The sequence below is a fragment of the Gorilla gorilla genome, chromosome 7, assembly GCF_029281585.2.
Source record: "Gorilla gorilla gorilla isolate KB3781 chromosome 7, NHGRI_mGorGor1-v2.1_pri, whole genome shotgun sequence".
Classification (NCBI taxonomy): Eukaryota; Metazoa; Chordata; class Mammalia; order Primates; family Hominidae; genus Gorilla; species Gorilla gorilla.
Window position 1 is genome coordinate 110,165,470 of NC_073231.2, and position 17,819 is coordinate 110,183,288.

Here is a 17,819-nt window from a genome sequence, read left to right on the forward strand (position 1 = left end):
GAGTGAGGGCAAAAGAGAAAAGAGGGAGAGAGGCCGTCCAAGCTTTCACTACTCACTTTCTTGTGTTTGAAAATATCTGATTTCATTATTTTCTATAATTAATTTCTAGAACATCTATTCTGAGGAAAATGCTAGAAAGAAATATGCTATTCATTTGTATCAGCATTACTCTTTGTTGATATTAAATGGCTTAGTCAGTTTATGGGGGAAATAAAGAGGTTGATTCATGGTGATGTGACCCTCTCGCCACTTCTGGTTCCCTTTTTCCTGCTATATATCAAGACCTACAGCCCTTGGGAAGTGCATTTCTGCATTCGAAGAAGAAACTGAGAGAAACCTGTAAGTAAACTTTCAGAATAATCTTATTTCTAAAATTGCTTTTAAAAAAGTACTAGTAAATTGGAATAAACAATTGTAACCACAGCATACTTTAAGGCCCCCTATACCCCGACAGTCTCCCTATGTATGGAAGTATCAGAAAGTCTTTCCATGTTGGTATCTGAATATCCTCTGCTCAGGGAAAACTGCAGCATGAATATCTTCTTGTGGGTGTAGCCTGGGTATACGCGAGCCACCCTCCACTTTATGAATCCCCTCAGCTAATCCTCCTGGTGGTTATGGGGAGCCCTAGGCTGGCTCAGTCCTCCCTGGCCGATGATGCAGCTCCCGGCACCTGGCACACGCAGCAATGGGCTGAATTGTTCCGTAAATGCTATTCTGTTTACCTAGTAGCGTTCATTAATCTTTCCTTTCTTGTGTGAAGGCTGCTTTCACAGAGGAAGGCATTTGCTGACTTTCCCAAGGCAAGAACAATGAAAACAAAGTCATGAGGAGTTCTCTCTACCTCAAATGAAGGCCGCAGCTCCTGCTCAAGCTATTTTGGCAGTCTGAGAGAACAGTACATTCTGAACCACATTGTAAGTTTGCAAGAGCTTATACAAAAAAGAAAGGGAGAAAAAAGGAAAAGGAAAAGAAACCCTCCATTCTTCTTTTGTTCCACTCCCAGGTGCTGGGCTTTGATGTTCTGTCTCAGAAGTGACTGCAGAACGCCAGCTCCAAGAACCAGCTCCGCTGCTCACTGCACCTTTCATTTCAGAGAGCATGGGGCTAGTGGGGACCTTAGAACTCAGCTAGCCCATAGGAGCTGAGGTCCAGGAGGTGACATGACCTATCCAAGGCCACGCAACCTAGCTTGGGTAGAGGCAGGTTGGACCACACGTCTCCCTGTTTGGCGCTCTTTTCCTGTTCTGCTCTGTCCTTTGATCGAATTCCTTTTAAAATGAGATTCACGTCAAGCCAGTGAGGGAGGCTGATGGGTTCAGACTGGGTTCCCGCAGGGGACCGGCAGGGCTGGTTGAGGAGTACAGAAAGAACAGAGTGCTTGTTCGTTTGGGTTTATTGTCCCCTGGGGTGTCTGCAGACTATATCTGGGCTTGTTGAACATAAGCCATTGGCTTCTGCACAGGCAGAGTCAGAATCAACTGGTGTCACTTAATGGGAATTGCAGGACATCAGATGAGGCAGGAGCTTTGGAAATGGGGAGAGAGGGGAGAAATAAGATGCTCCCAAGGTCATTGTCTCCTGGCCTTTCCCCCAGAGAAGGTCACATTTCTTCCTCCCACACTTTCAATAGCAGTAAGCCTGTGGGTTTCTGCTTACCAGCTCTGGAGACACATGGGTGATGTGCAGCTTCAATACCCCCCCAGTCTAGAAAGCTCCTAGGGTGGGCCATCCATGTGGAGGTTCTCATTATTATTTCATGGCTCCATTTTTTGTAGCTTCTGACTGGACCTTGTATCTGAAGCAAGGACACATTCATCTGCACCTTGAAAGTTGATCTGTGCTCAAAAGACAGTGCTCAGGAATGCCGGTCTCCTTCACTCATCAAAAAGGTGGCCAAACAGAGCTCTGTGGGTGGGGGCTATGAGCCCTGTGCCCTCCATGCTGGGGCTCTCAATGCTCCCACTGACACTGAGATCCCATGCAGGGAAAACGATTGAGGTGTATGTACCTTGCAGAGGTGTCTGCTAGCTAGCATGGGCAGGGTTGATGTGGAAGTCTGGCTGTTTCTGTTTCCCATGGCAACAGCTTGGCCCTGCATGAAAGCAGGTAAATGTGGGCTCAAGCCAGATGCGCAGACTGCATGGCTCTGCAGGGCTCTCAGCTCAAATCAGGGCTCTTCATCCCTAACCCTGTTCTGCTATTTTCCTGTTCCCTTCCACTCAGCCACAAAAAGGGCTTTAACCCCATGAAAGAGAGATGGGGCCCTTGGTGGTACTCTGCTGTGGACTGCAGCTAAGGCTTCCCTGCCTGAGGTGTGGTAGAAACTGCAGTTCTGAGATAAAAGCAAGAGAGTGCCCATTACTCTAGGGATAATGCTGTTGGTAAAAGCCAGAAGCAGGTATTGTATCCTGGGTACACAAGCATGTTGAGTCAGGAATAGACATTATTGACAATGGAGGCAAAATAAAGAGAAATTACAGGTTAAAGGGATCAGGTAAACTTTTAGAAGCTGCCAGAAAAAAACGATGGAGAGGCAGAGGGAGGGACTCTGTAAGCACAAGAGAGGGGAATAAAACAGTTAGAAATCTTTGGGCAAAAATAAACATTTCCGAGGTATAGAGGAAAACCTTTATTTGTGAGACTGGAACTTGGTTTAAGCATGGCTTTTAAATGTCTCCAGGGATAAAAGGGGAAAAAGTAATTCACAGGAATGGAGAAGAGGAGGGCTAAGGTGAGAAGCCGGCCAGAGAGGAGAGAAGAGAGCCATGTGAACGTCATCTGATGATCAAGGCTGCACTCTCACAATCCGTGGCCAAAATCAGCCGTCAGAGTATTTAAAAATAATTTGAGCCAACAGTTTTTTAAGAACCAGAAGATGTCACCCAAAGAAATCTAGATTTCTGACTTGAAAAAAAAAAGTCAGAAAATCTGGTGACTGCCTCTATAGAGAACTTTCAAGAGAATCTGCTGGGTTGGAGGCTGCTGTTCCTACAAGTTAAATGGGGGCATGGGCTCTCCAGCGCCTCAGAGACCCACGGCCCACTGGCCCACACCCCACACTCCCAAGGAGTATCTCTAGCTCCTTACTTCCTTCACTGTTTCTGGTGCTTGTCTGACCCCTGTAGGCATTTGAAATGCTAAGTGCTGCCTGCAGGGGACAGGATGAGCCCCCATTCCTGACCCCAGCTCAACAGGGAAGGTGAGACCAACACGGAATGCACTTTTCTTCCCCATCCCTGGGAGAGATGGCTAAGTTGGGAGAGACAGCCCTTGATCTGGACCTCAGACCAGGATGGGCCTGTGTCCGGAGTGCCCGAGTTTAAGGGGTGAGCAAGGTGAGCCGAACGCTGGCTGTAACAGTCCCTGAGTAAAATATAGGTATTCACGACTGCGCGATGCTGCGGAGCAAGTGTTCACCTGGGGAAAGGAGAGCTGCAGTCAGCTTTAGATGGCTCAATAAAGCTGTGCTGGCAGAGGAGGGGAGGACCCTGGATGTGGTTGACAACACAGGACAGCTCCTCCTGGCATGGTGAATCTGCATTTCAGGATTCTTTTGTGATTGGGATCCTGGGAATATAGTTCAACCAAATTCAGAAGCTGCTCTATGATCATGTCAAAGAGGGGCTGAGCAAGTTGTCCATTCTGACCCCTCAGGCATTTAAACATGGGTTAAAATCCTGGCTCTTGCACTTATTAGCTGTGTGACCTTGACCAAGTTATTTAACCTCTCTCAGCCCCAGCTTCCTATCTAAAAAGATATAGCTACAATAGTACAGGGTTAGAAAGCATGTATATCAGATGCTGTGGCCAGGCATAAAGTAACACATTAATAACTACCGTCTATTATTAGGAGTATTTCACTAAGCCTCAGACATTGACACAAGCTATAGTTTGTCTGCTTCTCTAATTATGTATTCTGTGGTGACTCAGGGCCAACTGGATATTGTTATGGACAGAATGTTTGTGTCTTCTGCCAATTTATTTGAACCCCCGGTGTGGCTGTATTTGGAAATTGGGTCTCTAAGGAAGTAATTAAGGTTAAATGAGGTCCTAAGTGTGGAGCCCTCATCTGATAGGACTAGTGTCCCTATAAGAAGAGGAAAATGTAACTGCCTCACCATTGTGGAAGAGAGAGACAAGAGACTGGCAGCCAGACAGAGCAGTGGGTAAAATGATTTCTGGGTGCCATGTTGGAAAAGTCTTTGTACTTAATTAAAGGCGACACAGTGTGAAGAGATACCAGAGAGCTCACCCACCTTCTCTCCCCTCCATGTGAGGACACAGGTAGGAGGCAGTTGTCTGCAAGCCGGGGAGGGGTCCTCACCAGAACCCAACCCTGCCAGACCTTGATCTGGAACTTCCAGCCTCCACCATTGTGAGAAATCAATTTCTGCCACCCAGCCTGTGGGGTTCCGCTATGACAGCACTGGCAGATGACAACAGGTACATAGGAAATTTTAATTCCATTACTCAGGAACTGTAGTGGAATTTTAAAACAGGACTCATGAAAAGTCAGAGGTGAGATATTAATGTGATGGGAAGTGTGTCACCAAGTGGTGGAAAACTGGGGGTCTCACTCCTAGCTTAGAGTCCCCTTAGCCTCTTTGGATTTTATTTTCCTCAACTGTGACTATCAGCCAGGGAGGTGTCAATCAAAATCATCTGGACTTTTGCTATCCAATACATAGGTTCCAGTTATTTATTTAACTTTAAGTAATTTAAATTTTATTTAATCTTAATTTAAATGTAAATGATTTGATTTATTAAAATTAAAATTAAATATCATAATTAAATAAAATAACACTAAAAGTAATTAAATTTATTAATTAAAATTAAGTAAAATTTAAAATTCAATTTCTCAGTCGCATGAGCCCTATGTCAAGTGCTCATGTGGCCAGTGCCTCCTATGCTGGACAGTGCATATATACAGCATGCCCAGCATCACAGACAGTTCTATCCAACAGCGCTGAATTCTAGAGCATGCTACCTGAAGCCTAGTCTTCACGAGAGCAGCTTCAGCAGCACCTAGGAACTTGTTAGGAATGCCAACTCTCAGGGGCCACCCTAAACCTTCTCAATCAAGATCTGCATTTTCACAAGATTCCCTCCAGTGATCATGTACTCAAGTCTAAGAAGCTCTGAGGTATGATTCCCTCCAGCTCAAAAAAGAAAATTTATGAATCTGGGTATCTGCTTGACAAAGTCTTTGAGAAAGAAAACACTTGCTTAGCTTATCAAAATTCCAATTTACTGATTTGCCTAAGAGGAAAGAATTGAAATGTCTGAAGGAAGATCAGCAGAATGGCTGCACCTCCACAGGAGCAAAAAGAAATCAGCAGATGTCTAAAGGAGGCATGGGTGGCATCACCGTGCCTGGAGGGTTGTACACCTTGGAGGTTGGTACAATTCAGCTCCTATCTCTTTCTTTGTAGTTGTTTTTTAAAAAGAGAGATGGGGGTCTCTCTCTGTTGCTCAGGCTGGTCTCAAACTCCTGGGCTCAATCAAGCAATCCTCCCACCTCAGTGTGGGATTATAGCCATGAGCCACCACGCTCAGCCTCCAGTGCCTGTCTCTAAGCCTCCCGTCGGCTTGGGCATTCAATCTTTGCCTAAAGAGCAGAGAATGGACATTCTTCATTTTCTATGGCAGCAAAGAAACAACAAGGAATGAGTTGCATTTACTGGGGACCTTTTATCCAGAGAGTCTTAAGGTGCTTGCTAAGGTTCCCCTCATTAAACCAAAGGGAGCAGGTAGGCCATATATTCAATTAGGGAAAATGAGGAACAGAGAAGAAATCAATGCCACAGTCAACGATGCCAAAAGGGCAGACTGGAACATCAGCCTTTGGGCTCATGGGCCAAAATTCTGCTCTGGAGCTTGAGCTGTAAAATAAGAGAAGATACCTTAAGTTCTCTCACTGCAGAAAGTTTTGGTGTCTGGTGATGTGCTGTTTTTAACACAAAAATAAGAAGGATAATATTAGAGCTGTTGCCTGTTAAGAAAACATGTTCTTCTTACAGGACAAAATTGCAGTCGTATATCTTATTTAATTGATACTAGATTTTATTGCAGAACGTTAAAATGTTAATGTGTCCATAAATCTTTTTCATACTTTCAGAAAAATGTCTGTATTAGGAACACACTGTACAAGGATGAAGGCAAAAGAAAGGAAAAATGAATCCAGAATATACATTATTAATTTTTTAGGAAGGAAGCAAAATGGTGCCTCATAAAGGAAATTAGAAAAAAGTTAAACAGCTGGGATTTCTGATTTCCTTTAAAGAAGAATCTGCTAGTTTGAGAGATATCCTTACAGAGTCAACTATTTTGATGCAGGGAACAAAAAGTGAGCAGATAATGGAAATGGGCTTGTGATACACAGGTCAGCTCTTAACAGCCACTGGCAGAAGGTGTGATGCCTCCAGCAGGGACAAACAGTGAGCTGAGGGTCCTGTCACATCACACAGAGCCATGGAATCGGGGCATGGTACAGATGACAGGGCCTGCCCAGGAGTCGGGGAAGTCTGGCCTAAATCCTGCTGTGCCACCTCCACTGTGTGATTGCTGACAAATTCCAGCAAGCACTCAGAGCCTCAGTTTCCAGTGTGCCAGATGCAAAGAGCATCTGCAGGCTTGGGGCAGGGTTAGAGAGATGCCTTATAAAAAGTGCTTACGATGTAATAGGGAATTAACATATTTTAGGGTATCAATCAAATAATGGTTTGGGGTCAAACCCAAAGTAATGGGAGAGCAAAGAGTCATGCCCCGGAGGAGAGGCCACAGCTCCTGACTTCGTCTGGTGCTGGGCGTCCTGCCCTCTGCCCACCTGCCCGCAGTCCTCCTGCCTGTACCGTGGAGCCTGTCTGACTCGGTCCGTAATGCCAGGGAAGGTTCAGCAGCACAGGGGCCTATGGTAAGGCCTGTCTCTATCTTCACCCTTCAGTCCAGCCTCTGATTCCAAAAGGAAGCAAGCTTTCAGGAAAAAGGAACTATGGCCTTTTGCTGGCCCCCATTTTAATTACCATTCTAATTCCCTTTCCTGCTGATGCTGTCAGAACATCCTCATATGTGGGATCTGGACTCTGCTAAGGCCAGTTCCACATGGCAGTGACCACTCTTCAACACTCAAGTTCGCCTCATATCACTTTTCTGCTCTGAGCATTTCCATTCAGATTATATGGCAGGAACTGCAAGCACTCTCTATTCCTGGTGGAGAAATTTACACATTTACTCATAACCTGCCTATTCCCCCCATTTTATTTCTGCCCTTCGTTAACCTCATTCGGCCTGAACACAGAAAGAATAATTTCCTAACCTCTGGTTGCTCAGTTCACAACCTCTATCCAGTGCCTGGATTCATCTTACACAACAAGTGTAATTCACTGGCTCTCACTGTATTCAGCTACTCCGTAAATTCAGACCCATCCTATTTAATGTGAGAAGGGATTTATCTGAGATTGTTTAAAAATTGATCAATGTCCGCATTAAAATCCCATACATATGATATAACGCTTATTAGATATTTTCATGTCAATCAGGAGAGAATATCAAATTTATTTTATATATATCACTCCAAATGAATCCAAGTCTCTCTGAGAGCATCGTAGACCTAAATCTGTGTGACTGATGGTGTGTTAGCAGCTCCAGAGTGCCTTCATTTTAATTATTCCAGATCTAGGAAAAAAGAAAAGATGATTATCTCAGTGACAAAAAATAAATATTCTTCTTTTCTTTGTAAGATTCTCAGGAGGAAACTGTTCTTGGAGGGCAGGGGCATAAGAGGGAAGAAGCCGTGGTTACAGAGCAGAGACACAATGGCCTCAGTCCAAGGCTGCATTTAAGTTTGGATGCCCTTGGTGTGCTTTCTGGTCTGTAAAATTAGAGCACAAGAAAACAGATGACTATTAAAGAGTAAGCTTGCATAATGCAGTTTATTGACATTTCAGCCTATCAACCTAGGGTTCAACTATTAAGGCTTATGATATAGGACTGTTGCCTTTATGAATAAACAAAGACTCTCTAGCAGACCAATACAGAATTCAGTGGCTTAAAATAAATCAACATTTATGATGGCTCACGTGTCTGTGGTCAGCTGATGGGCCGGCTGAGAACCAGCTGGTCTAGGATGGCCTCTCTCACATCTGGCAGTTGGACGGCTATTGGCTGAGCTGATGGAATTGCCTGGTCAGGTGCCTTTTGTCATCCAGCAGTCCAGCCTGGTATAATAGGCTCAAAAATGGCTCCCTCAGAGTTGTCCATGTCCTACTGCTCAGAACCCATGAATATATTACCTCGCATGGTAAAAGGGACCCTGCAAATGTGATTAAGTCTCTTGAGATGGGGAGATTATCCCGGATTATCTGGTTGGGCCCAGCGTATTCACAAGGGCACTTATAAGAGGGAGGCAGGAGGATCGGAGTCTAGAGAGAAAATGTAAGGATAAAAGCAGAGGGAAGATGCAACATTGCTGGCTTTGAGATGGTGGAAAAAGGGTCCATGAGCCAGGAAATGTAGGTGGCCTCTAAAGCTGAAAGAGGCAAGGAATCAAGTTCTCCCCCAGTGCCTCCTGAAGGACCACAGCATTGCAGGCCCATTTTAGACTCTGACCTCCAGAACTGTGAGAGAATAAATATGTGCTCCTTTAAAATACTCAGTGGTTATTTGTTACAGCAGCGATAGCAGGGAAATGCAGCTGGACTTAACACAGCAGGAGCAGGGTTCCGTGAGAGCATGTGGAGCGAGTCCCAGGCCCAGGACTGTCACTGTCATTTCTGCTGCATTCGATTGGGCAAAGAAGTCACAAGGCCAGGTCGGATGCAAAGGATGGAGGAATAGACCTCATCTCTTGGTGGTGGAAGATCAAAGAAGCTGTAAAGTCATATTTCAAGGGAGAGGACACAGGAAGAGTAAAGAATTATGGCCACGTTTTTTGTAGTCAGTCTACCACCGTGGCCTTTACGAAGGTCAGAGGACATTCAAAAGCAATTTCTGACCTTGGTTTCTTTTTCATTTTCAGGACGCAGGGAGCATGGGTATCTGGACCTCAGGCACTGATATCTTCCTAAGTCTTTGGGAGATTTACATGTCTCCAAGAAGCCCCAGATGGATGGACTTTATCCAGCATTTGGGAGTTTGCTGTTTGGTTGCTCTTATTTCAGTGGGCCTCCTGTCTGTGGCCTTCTGCTGGTTTCTGTCATCAATCATAGCGGCCGCTGCCTCCTGGATTATCACGTGTGTTCTGCTGTGTTGCTGCAAGCATGCACGATGTTTTATTCTTCTTGTCTTTCTCTCTTGTGGCCTGCGTGAAGGCAGGAATGCTTTGATTGCAGCTGGCACAGGGATCGTCATCTTGGGACACGTAGAAAATATTTTTCACAACTTTAAAGGTCTCCTAGATGGTATGACTTGCAACCTAAGGGCAAAGAGCTTTTCCATACATTTTCCACTTTTGAAAAAATATATTGAGGCAATTCAGTGGATTTACGGCCTTGCCACTCCACTAAGTGTATTTGATGACCTTGTTTCTTGGAACCAGACCCTGGCAGTCTCTCTTTTCAGTCCCAGCCATGTCCTAGAGGCACAGCTAAATGACAGCAAAGGGGAAGTCCTGAGCGTCTTGTACCAGATGGCAACAACGACAGAGGTGTTGTCCTCCCTGGGTCAGAAGCTACTTGCCTTTGCAGGGCTTTCGCTTGTCCTGCTTGGCACCGGCCTCTTCATGAAGCGATTTTTGGGCCCTTGTGGTTGGAAGTATGAAAACATCTACATCACCAGACAATTTGTTCAGTTTGATGAAAGGGAGAGACATCAACAAAGGCCCTGTGTGCTCCCGCTGAATAAGGAGGAAAGGAGGAAATATGTCATCATCCCAACTTTCTGGCCGACTCCTAAAGAAAGGAAAAACCTGGGGCTGTTTTTCCTCCCCATACTTATCCATCTCTGCATCTGGGTGCTGTTTGCAGCTGTAGATTATCTGCTGTATCGGCTCATTTTCTCAGTGAGCAAACAGTTTCAAAGCTTGCCAGGGTTTGAGGTTCACTTGAAACTGCACGGAGAGGTAGGGCCCACAGGTACTTCTCATGGTTTATCCCGGCTATTTGCTGGTCTGTCTTGCAAAAGATCATGAACCTCCTGAGGCAGGGCAGTGGCTCATTCACCTTTGCATCCTTGGTGCCCAGCATAGTGCTTGGCACATAGAAGGAACCCAACAATTGCAGGTCAAATTGAATCGAAGTCCCAATGTTAGGGTGTGATTCTGCATTAGTTCCCTGTGGCTGCTGTGACAAATGGCCAATAATTGAATGGCTTAAAATAACAGAAGTTTATTCTTGGATAGTTCTGGGGGGAGAAGTATGAAGTGAGTGTCGCTAGGCTGAAATCCAGGTGCTGTTGCCGCTCTTTGCATCTTCCAGATTCTAGTGGCCGATGGCATCCCTTTGCCTGTGACATCACTGCCATCTCTGCTCTGTCATCGCATCCTTTCTTCTTTGCATGTGGAAAATCTCTCTCTGCCTCTGTCTTAAAGAATCTGTATGACTGTATTAGGACTTTCCAGTATAATCCAGGGTAATTTCTCTATCTCAAGATCTTTGACTTAATAACATTTGCAAAGATCCTTTTTCCAAGTAAAGTAACATTAACAGGTCCAGGCACTAAGATCTTATATCTTCAGGGCATCATCCAGCCTCCTACAGTCAACAAACACTGAAATGTGGAAATAAGTATCTCTGAGGTTGAACATGAAGTGGATTCCCAAGCAGGACTATCTGGCGTGAACATAAGAGACAGGGATTTAGGGCCTGCCTTCCTCTCATCCTCAAGCTTAGGCAAGTAGACTTCGAGCACCTTCTCTGAGTGAGAACTTTTCTGTGCATCTTCAGTCCTTATCAAACACAAGAGGGTTCCCAAGGCATCAGTGCAATGTTTAAAAGGATGATTGTTGAAAAGGGCTCCTAAGTTACCCAGTGAAATGGCTGGTGCTAGTAGCTGATAGCACCCACTGTTAAAAATGCTACACAGCTACACTTCGGTTTTTTGAGACAGATTGGATTACTAGTTCTCAATTTTAAATGTGTGTTAAGAATTTCCTGAGTTGGATATAGAGTTTCAGGCCTTGATTTACACAGATTTTGTTTTAACTGGGAGAGCATTTTAAATGAGCATGCCTGTGATTTCAAGGTAGGTGGTTCATAGACCACATTTTGAGCAACTCTGGTCTAGGTCTTAGAAAGCAAGGACCCGCTAACCCAGAGGTCCTCAACCTTGGATACAGAGTTGCATCACTGCAGAGTTGAACTAACAAACCAACTCAATTCCTCTCTCCAGAATCACCAGAGATTCTGTTTTAATTGGCCTGCGGTGAGAGATTTTTAAAACCTCCCAGAGTAATTCTAACATGCAGCCAAGATTGAGAACCCCTGTTCTAAACCCCTCACTCCAAGAACAAAGCCAGAAAGTTAACTCCTAATTGCCATCAGATGGATCTGTGAAAAATCTTCATTAGCCAGGATAGCATCTGTCTCTGAGCTGGTGCCTCCTGCATCTTGAGGGATGTGGCTTTCTCTCCTCTATTCTCCTTCTCTCTCCTCTTGGCAGCCATGGACAAACAGAGAAGATGGTGGGGATGGGGCATCCCATCGTTTATCTTTTCTTTTCCATTTTCTCTGTGGATATTTGTGCTTATGCTGACATTTCAGAGGATCTGGATATTGTCAGACACTTGTCTTATTGTTTTTTAAACCCAGAAATTGCCAGGCTGAATGACGTGGGGTGTGTATGCACATGTGTGGGTGTGTATGTGCACGTGTGTGATGCATGCTGGGTTAAGTACACTAGCCCAGGCTGGTAAAAATAATGCAGGTGAACCCCAAAATTGGGGCTTAGCCTAGGAGGGTTCTTGGCTTTGCTTGGGAAAGAATTCAAGAGTGAGCTGACAGTGAAAGAAAGCAAGTTTATTAGAACAGAGTACAGCAAAATGACTGCTCCATAGGCAGAGAAAGACTATCGCATAGGCAGAGTGGCCCAGAGTAGCACTCATGGATTGCTGATCTCTTATATTTATACCTAGTCTTAATTTTATGCTAATTATGGAGTGGGTTATTCATGAGCTTTCTGGAAAAAGGGTGGGGAGTTCCCAAGCCATGTAAGACAACTTCTGGGTTATTGCCATGGCCTCATTTGTAAGCTGTCATGGTGCTGGTAGGAGTGCCTTATGCAAATATATTATAATTAGCATATAATGAGCAGTGAGGACAAGTCGAGGTTTTTTTCATCACCATCTTGGTCCTAGCTGATTTTGGCTGGTTTCTTTGTTATATCCTGTTTCTATCCACAGGGTCATGACAGAGGCTCAGTAAACAAGTCCTGCTTATCTCCTGCCTCAAAAACACCAACAGCTGTTTCTTTTTAAAAAAAAATTATTACTTTTAACTTTTATTGTTATTTTTAATTGACACATAATCATTGTACATATTTATGAGGTATCCAGTAGCTGTTTCCACGGGTCTGATTTGCCCTACTATTCCTCAAGCTGCAATAGGCTGTGCCAGCTGCTGGGGAAATCACGGAGGAAAAACGGCCACAATGTTGCCTGCAAACCCTTCCATGAAGCCCCACTTGCCATTTCTCTCTTTCTCTCTCAGGGCCTTAAATCCTCCTGCTGCATCCACACTTTTCCTCCCTTTTCCTCTGGCTCAGCAGATCTAGTCCCATGGCTCCTGCCCTCCTAAGCCTGGGCTGCTTCTCAGAGTTGATTATTCTGAGCTCTCTGAGTCCCCTGAAGAATCCCGTTAATTACAAGGCACCGTGTTGCTCTAGATATTTGGAGCAGGGTGGATAACGGAAGTAGTGTTTTAGCTGAAAGCCAAACAAGAATTTCAGACATGCTTGATCTTTGGGGGTGGCCAGGAAAAGGGTCTCGCTCCTTCCCCGCCATTCTCCTCCTGTGTTCTCCTTTCTTGTCTTCCCCCCTCAATTCTCCCTCTCTCTCCTACATTTTTCTTCTCTCTCATTTACTTCTCTCTCAGCAAGTACCCATGGCTGTGTTGTGAATTCTCACCATGTTAGATAGAGGGAAAAAAAAAAGCAAGCTCTGCCTTCCAAAAAAACCCAGCTTTCCAATGACAATGTCCTGACACCTTTGTCTTTGGGCACTGCTGGCTCCTGGGGGCGCAAAGATGTCGAGGTTGTGAGGGCCTCCTTGAGGGGCTTATGTCCTGGGAGGGAGGTCACCATGAACACACGTGAAACAGTAGGGTGGTGGGCACTGGAACAGATGTGAGTACGAGACTGCTGTGGGAGCGCTTCTCAAACTCTCTCCTGCTGTGTCTGGGAGACTGTGCTGCCAGCAGCCAGCTTCTGCATGACTGGCGATGCCCTGCCCTTATGCCAGGGTGCCCTTGGGGGCTCCTGGTCTTCACCATTGCCTCACATTTGCCAAGGAGAAGTCACACAGGAAGAGAAACACTGGCTCAAGGTGTTGCCAATATTTCTCCCTCACTTTTGTACTATTTTAATTATGTGTTTTGAATAAAGAAGACGGGAAATGACCCAGGTAGAGCTAGCTCTGTGGGTGGGCAGTGTGAATAAAACTAGCCAGAGTTTCTACTTATTGGGCACCTACTATGTTCACTGCACTTGGCTGCATTAACTTTTCAGGACTGGCTGACACCAGAGCCTGCCCTCCATTCATTGCTTAGTGTTGTGCCAACAAATTGTTTACTTAAGAGACGAATATAAATATTGAAACATTGGGGTGCCATTTAGTATATTGCTTAGGCATTTTGAAAGAATTAATTTGTCTTCCACATTACCCTCAACCAACCCCACACAGAAGTGTTGACTCAACCGTTCTGAAGCCCTAATTCCCAACTGCAAAATCACCAGTTAAATTTCTAGACAAAATAACTTTGTCCCAGACCGAACACCCGCTGCTTTCTTATTGCAGGATCTCTCATCACTGACTCAATCGATGTGTTTGTTTCTTCAGTAGTATTAAAAAGAGTGCATGTCTTTGCTCTGGGGACTGAAATCTCTCTATTTAATTGTAGGCAGCCTATCTTTTTAATAAGAGAAAGGGAGAGGCAACACAAATGTTTTTCATTGCTTCGGCACAGTGGGGGGAAATTATAGATTTGATTTGGCATTTGTGTAGAGGTCCCAGGTTTGGGGTTTCCAAAGTCTTCACAGGCACTGGAATAGATCCAAGGTGCCCAGCGTCCGCTGGGTGTGGTTCGGTTCTTTTTGAGAAGTCATTTACCTTTTCCCGGCCCCAGGGCTCTGTGGCACTAGAGTGATAATAACTTACTAAGCATCCCAGTCTATAAGGCTAATGCTCCTTCCCCAAGGTGTTTAATTTACACTGGGAGTAGTTTATTCATGGGCAGGATCTGGTCCATTAACTCCTGTTTTGCCAAATTAGAAAAGAAATCCACTGAGAGATTAAATGACTTTCCCAGGTCAGAGAAAGAAAGAGCTGGATCAGCACACACTTCTCTTGTGGGTGGCTTGGCTGGGTGGCTCAATGTCATCTCCTGCCCTCTGTGTCAGTCTGCTGAGGGCAACTGGCTTATTCTCTTGCCTTCAAAAAGAAGGAATGTACCTCTCATGAGCATCCAATAGGGATGAGAATTTTTCCTATTTTTAGGACCTGCCCAAACATGATTTTAGAGTCTCCTTCAATAATGTGGGCTAGAGGGCCAACGTATCAACCCAGAAGGGAACATAGTACACTGAATAAGAATAATCCCCCCTAAGCTCCAGAAGGTAGATGTAGAACATAATTTAATGCCTCAACATCTCTGTGACCTTGTGGTCTGCTTAAGGGGTATTGGGAGGATATGATGGGGTCCTAAGGGGCTATGTTCTAAAGCAATCTTCTCCCTGAGTTTAGCTGACTCCCCGCTCTTTCTTTCACCCCATGTGTGCTAACATGTAGAAACAAGTATTCCATGAAAATGAGTTATGTGATCAAATTTGTTAGGAAAACTGCTGGCTAAAATTTAAAGATTCCTCTGCCTACTCCTCAGAGCCTTCAACAGTCTAATGGGCATTGTGATTTTCAAAAGAAGGGATAGAGTAAAAAAATGTATTTAATACACTTCTCTCAAGGGAATCTTTACTGTATTTCTACAAACCCATTTCAGAAAACACTGCAATAGTTACAAATAAGACACATCTCTTCTCCTTTGCTCCAATCATAACACACAAAGGAAGATGTGATAGTTCCTTTGGCCAAAGCTCCCTGTATATTTGAAGATAGTGCCATGTGCTGCAGGGAAGTACTGAGAAAGACAAGAACTGAGTACAAAAATGGCATGCATCATGATTATTTTATTCTTTCATTTTAGAAACAAGGAACTCAAGATATTATCCATGATTCTTCCTTTAATATATCTGTGTTTGAACCCAACTGTATCCCAAAACCAAAATTCCTTCTATCTGAGACCTGGGTTCCTCTCAGTGTTATTCTTTTGATATTAGTGATGCTGGGACTGTTGTCCTCTATCCTTATGCAACTTAAAATCCTGGTGTCAGCATCCTTCTACCCCAGCGTGGAGAGGAAGCGCATCCAATACCTGCATGCAAAGCTGCTTAAAAAAAGATCAAAGCAGCCGCTGGGAGAAGTCAAAAGACGGCTGAGTCTCTATCTTACAAAGGTAAGGCCAAGATGGTGGTGTAACCTCCAACTGAGGAAGTGTTGAGTTTGGAGGGAAATGGGAAAGGGGACTTCGAAGCATTTAATGCTTCAACTTCACATCAGGGCTTGTATCCCAGCAGTAGATAGGACATTGAGGAAAAATGAACAAACGTACGTGGCTAGGACTCTTAACTCTGTGATTTGAATGCTGATCCAAAGGATACTACAAGATATTCTTAAAATATTGGTTTCAAGAAAGTATGTTCAGTCATTGTAGAGAGGCGACTGGAGAGGTCCTTAGTGTTGACTAGTAAAGGACAAAGCACAGTAAGATATGCTTTCCTAGGTAAAGAAAAAACAGACAGGGAAATGTCTACTATAGCTTTGTAAATGCCAAAGAATTTGTTCATTTTCCAGTGTGTGTTTATGTGTGTATATATATAGAGAGGATATACAAAAATATAATATATACACAAATATATAAATAAAAACATGACTCATACATAAAATGGACATATATCAAAAATTTTACGTAATTTAATACATATTTATTAATGAGGGAATGGTAAGAAAAATTAGAACCAAAGAATAATTCAAAGAACACACATATATATAGGCCATCAGGAATACCAAACGAATTTGCTTAATAGATGCAAAACTGTCTTTTTCTTTAAGGGTGGATGGGAGGGGTCAGTTGTATGCTACTGGACGGAGATCATGTGCATGTCATGGACAAGAATCACTCACATTGTTTCTATCAGCCATCTGCAACTTACAGAATTGGGAAATAGCCCATAGACAATGGAAGACCAACATAACCCACAAAAATAAGCTTGTCTATTTCAGTCTTTTGCTGTTTTTCCCAACATCTTTAACCCCACAACGAAAAATTGATGTCAGAGGCATTTAAAATGACTCCAACTCCAATGCCCATTTATCCACTTTTCTGTCTCTTCAGATTCATTTCTGGCTTCCAGTCCTGAAAATGATTAGGAAGAAGCAAATGGACATGGCAAGTGCACACAAGCCATGAGAGACCCCGACTACTCCTCAGCCACATCGCACCAACAATTCTCCTCAGGTCTATGATGGCAGTCACTATTCATGCCGGATAATAGAGAACTATGTGACGCAGTCCTCTCGGGAGTCTGAGTTTACAGAGCCAACTTGCAGCACCTGGTTATGCCTCCTTTCATCTCAAAGCCAAAGAGCTGCCAGGTAAATGGTTATGTGGTCTATCTTCCAAACAAACCACATGATCTTGCCTGTGTCACAATGTAACAAGACTGTAGCTGGGTCCCCTGGTGATGAGTTTCAGCATAGAATAATGTTCAAGGAAAAGAAAACCAAAACAGTTGAAATCTCTACCACAGCCTCACAAGCAAATGCTAAGGGGAACATACATGTAAAAAGCCAGCAAACTATCTTCAAACTCTTCCGTCCTTAATGTCTTCCACGGCTATTGCCCCCACAATGGTCTCTTTTCTCCCTGCTCCCTTATTAAAGAACTCTTTCTGAAACCCAGTCCTAGCAGCTCCTCATTTCTTCTTACCACCGCCTGCACTTCTGCCCTCTACCTGCCTCTATTTTGTTTTCTCCTCTTTTAGCAAATACCCTGGCTGGTATTTATGACAGGGTGGCCTACGGACCATGTGCATTAAAATTATATACAATTCTTGTTAAAATGTATATTTGGGCCCCTTTTCTTCTTTAACTATACTCCAAATCACTTTTATTTTTATTATTTTATTTTTTATTTTTTTGGAGATGGAGTCTCACTCTGTCACCCAGGCTGGAGTGCAATGGTGTGATCTTGGCTCACTGCAATCTTCGCCTCTCAGGTTCAAGCAATTCTCCTGCCTCAGCCTCCCAAGTAGCTGAGATTACAGATGCCTGCCACCACGCCCAGCTTATATATATATATATATGTATGTATTTGTGTTTTTAGTAGAGATGGGGTTTCACCATGTTGGCCCGGCTAGTCTTAAACTCCTGATCTCAGGTGATCCACCTGCCTTGGCCTCCCAAAATGCTGGGATTACAGGCGTGAGCTACCACGCCCAGCCCCCATATCACTTTTAACGAGTCACAGGACACACTGTCTTTATCCGTTAGGCACGTTTGCCCTCAGTCTGAAGTGCTCTTCCCTGTTGGAAGGACAGACTGGAAAGCAGTGCTG

At 44.2% G+C, this 17,819-nt stretch overlaps 1 protein-coding gene across 1 annotated transcript; it reads left to right on the forward strand.

Moving 5' to 3' along the window:
- Nucleotides 1-302: 302 nt before the first annotated feature.
- DCSTAMP (dendrocyte expressed seven transmembrane protein) lies at nucleotides 303-17,182 on the forward strand. The gene is made up of 4 exons (XM_004047418.5): nucleotides 303-339; nucleotides 9,020-10,060; nucleotides 15,351-15,659; nucleotides 16,599-17,182. The coding sequence occupies exons 2-4, from the start codon at nucleotides 9,032-9,034 to the stop codon at nucleotides 16,671-16,673; spliced, it is 1,413 nt and encodes a 470-aa protein (XP_004047466.1). The 5' UTR covers nucleotides 303-339; nucleotides 9,020-9,031; the 3' UTR covers nucleotides 16,674-17,182.
- Nucleotides 17,183-17,819: the final 637 nt, after the last annotated feature.

Bases quoted from the DNA above. Each gene is read 5' to 3' on its own strand.
- DCSTAMP (XM_004047418.5), top strand. From the start codon at position 9,032: ATGGGTATCTGGACCTCAGGCACTGATATCTTCCTAAGTCTTTGGGAG. The intron at 10,061-15,350 runs GTAGGGCCCACA...CTTTCATTTTAG, and splicing joins ACTTGAAACTGCACGGAGAG to AAACAAGGAACTCAAGATAT. The intron at 15,660-16,598 runs GTAAGGCCAAGA...CTGTCTCTTCAG, and splicing joins TGAGTCTCTATCTTACAAAG to ATTCATTTCTGGCTTCCAGT.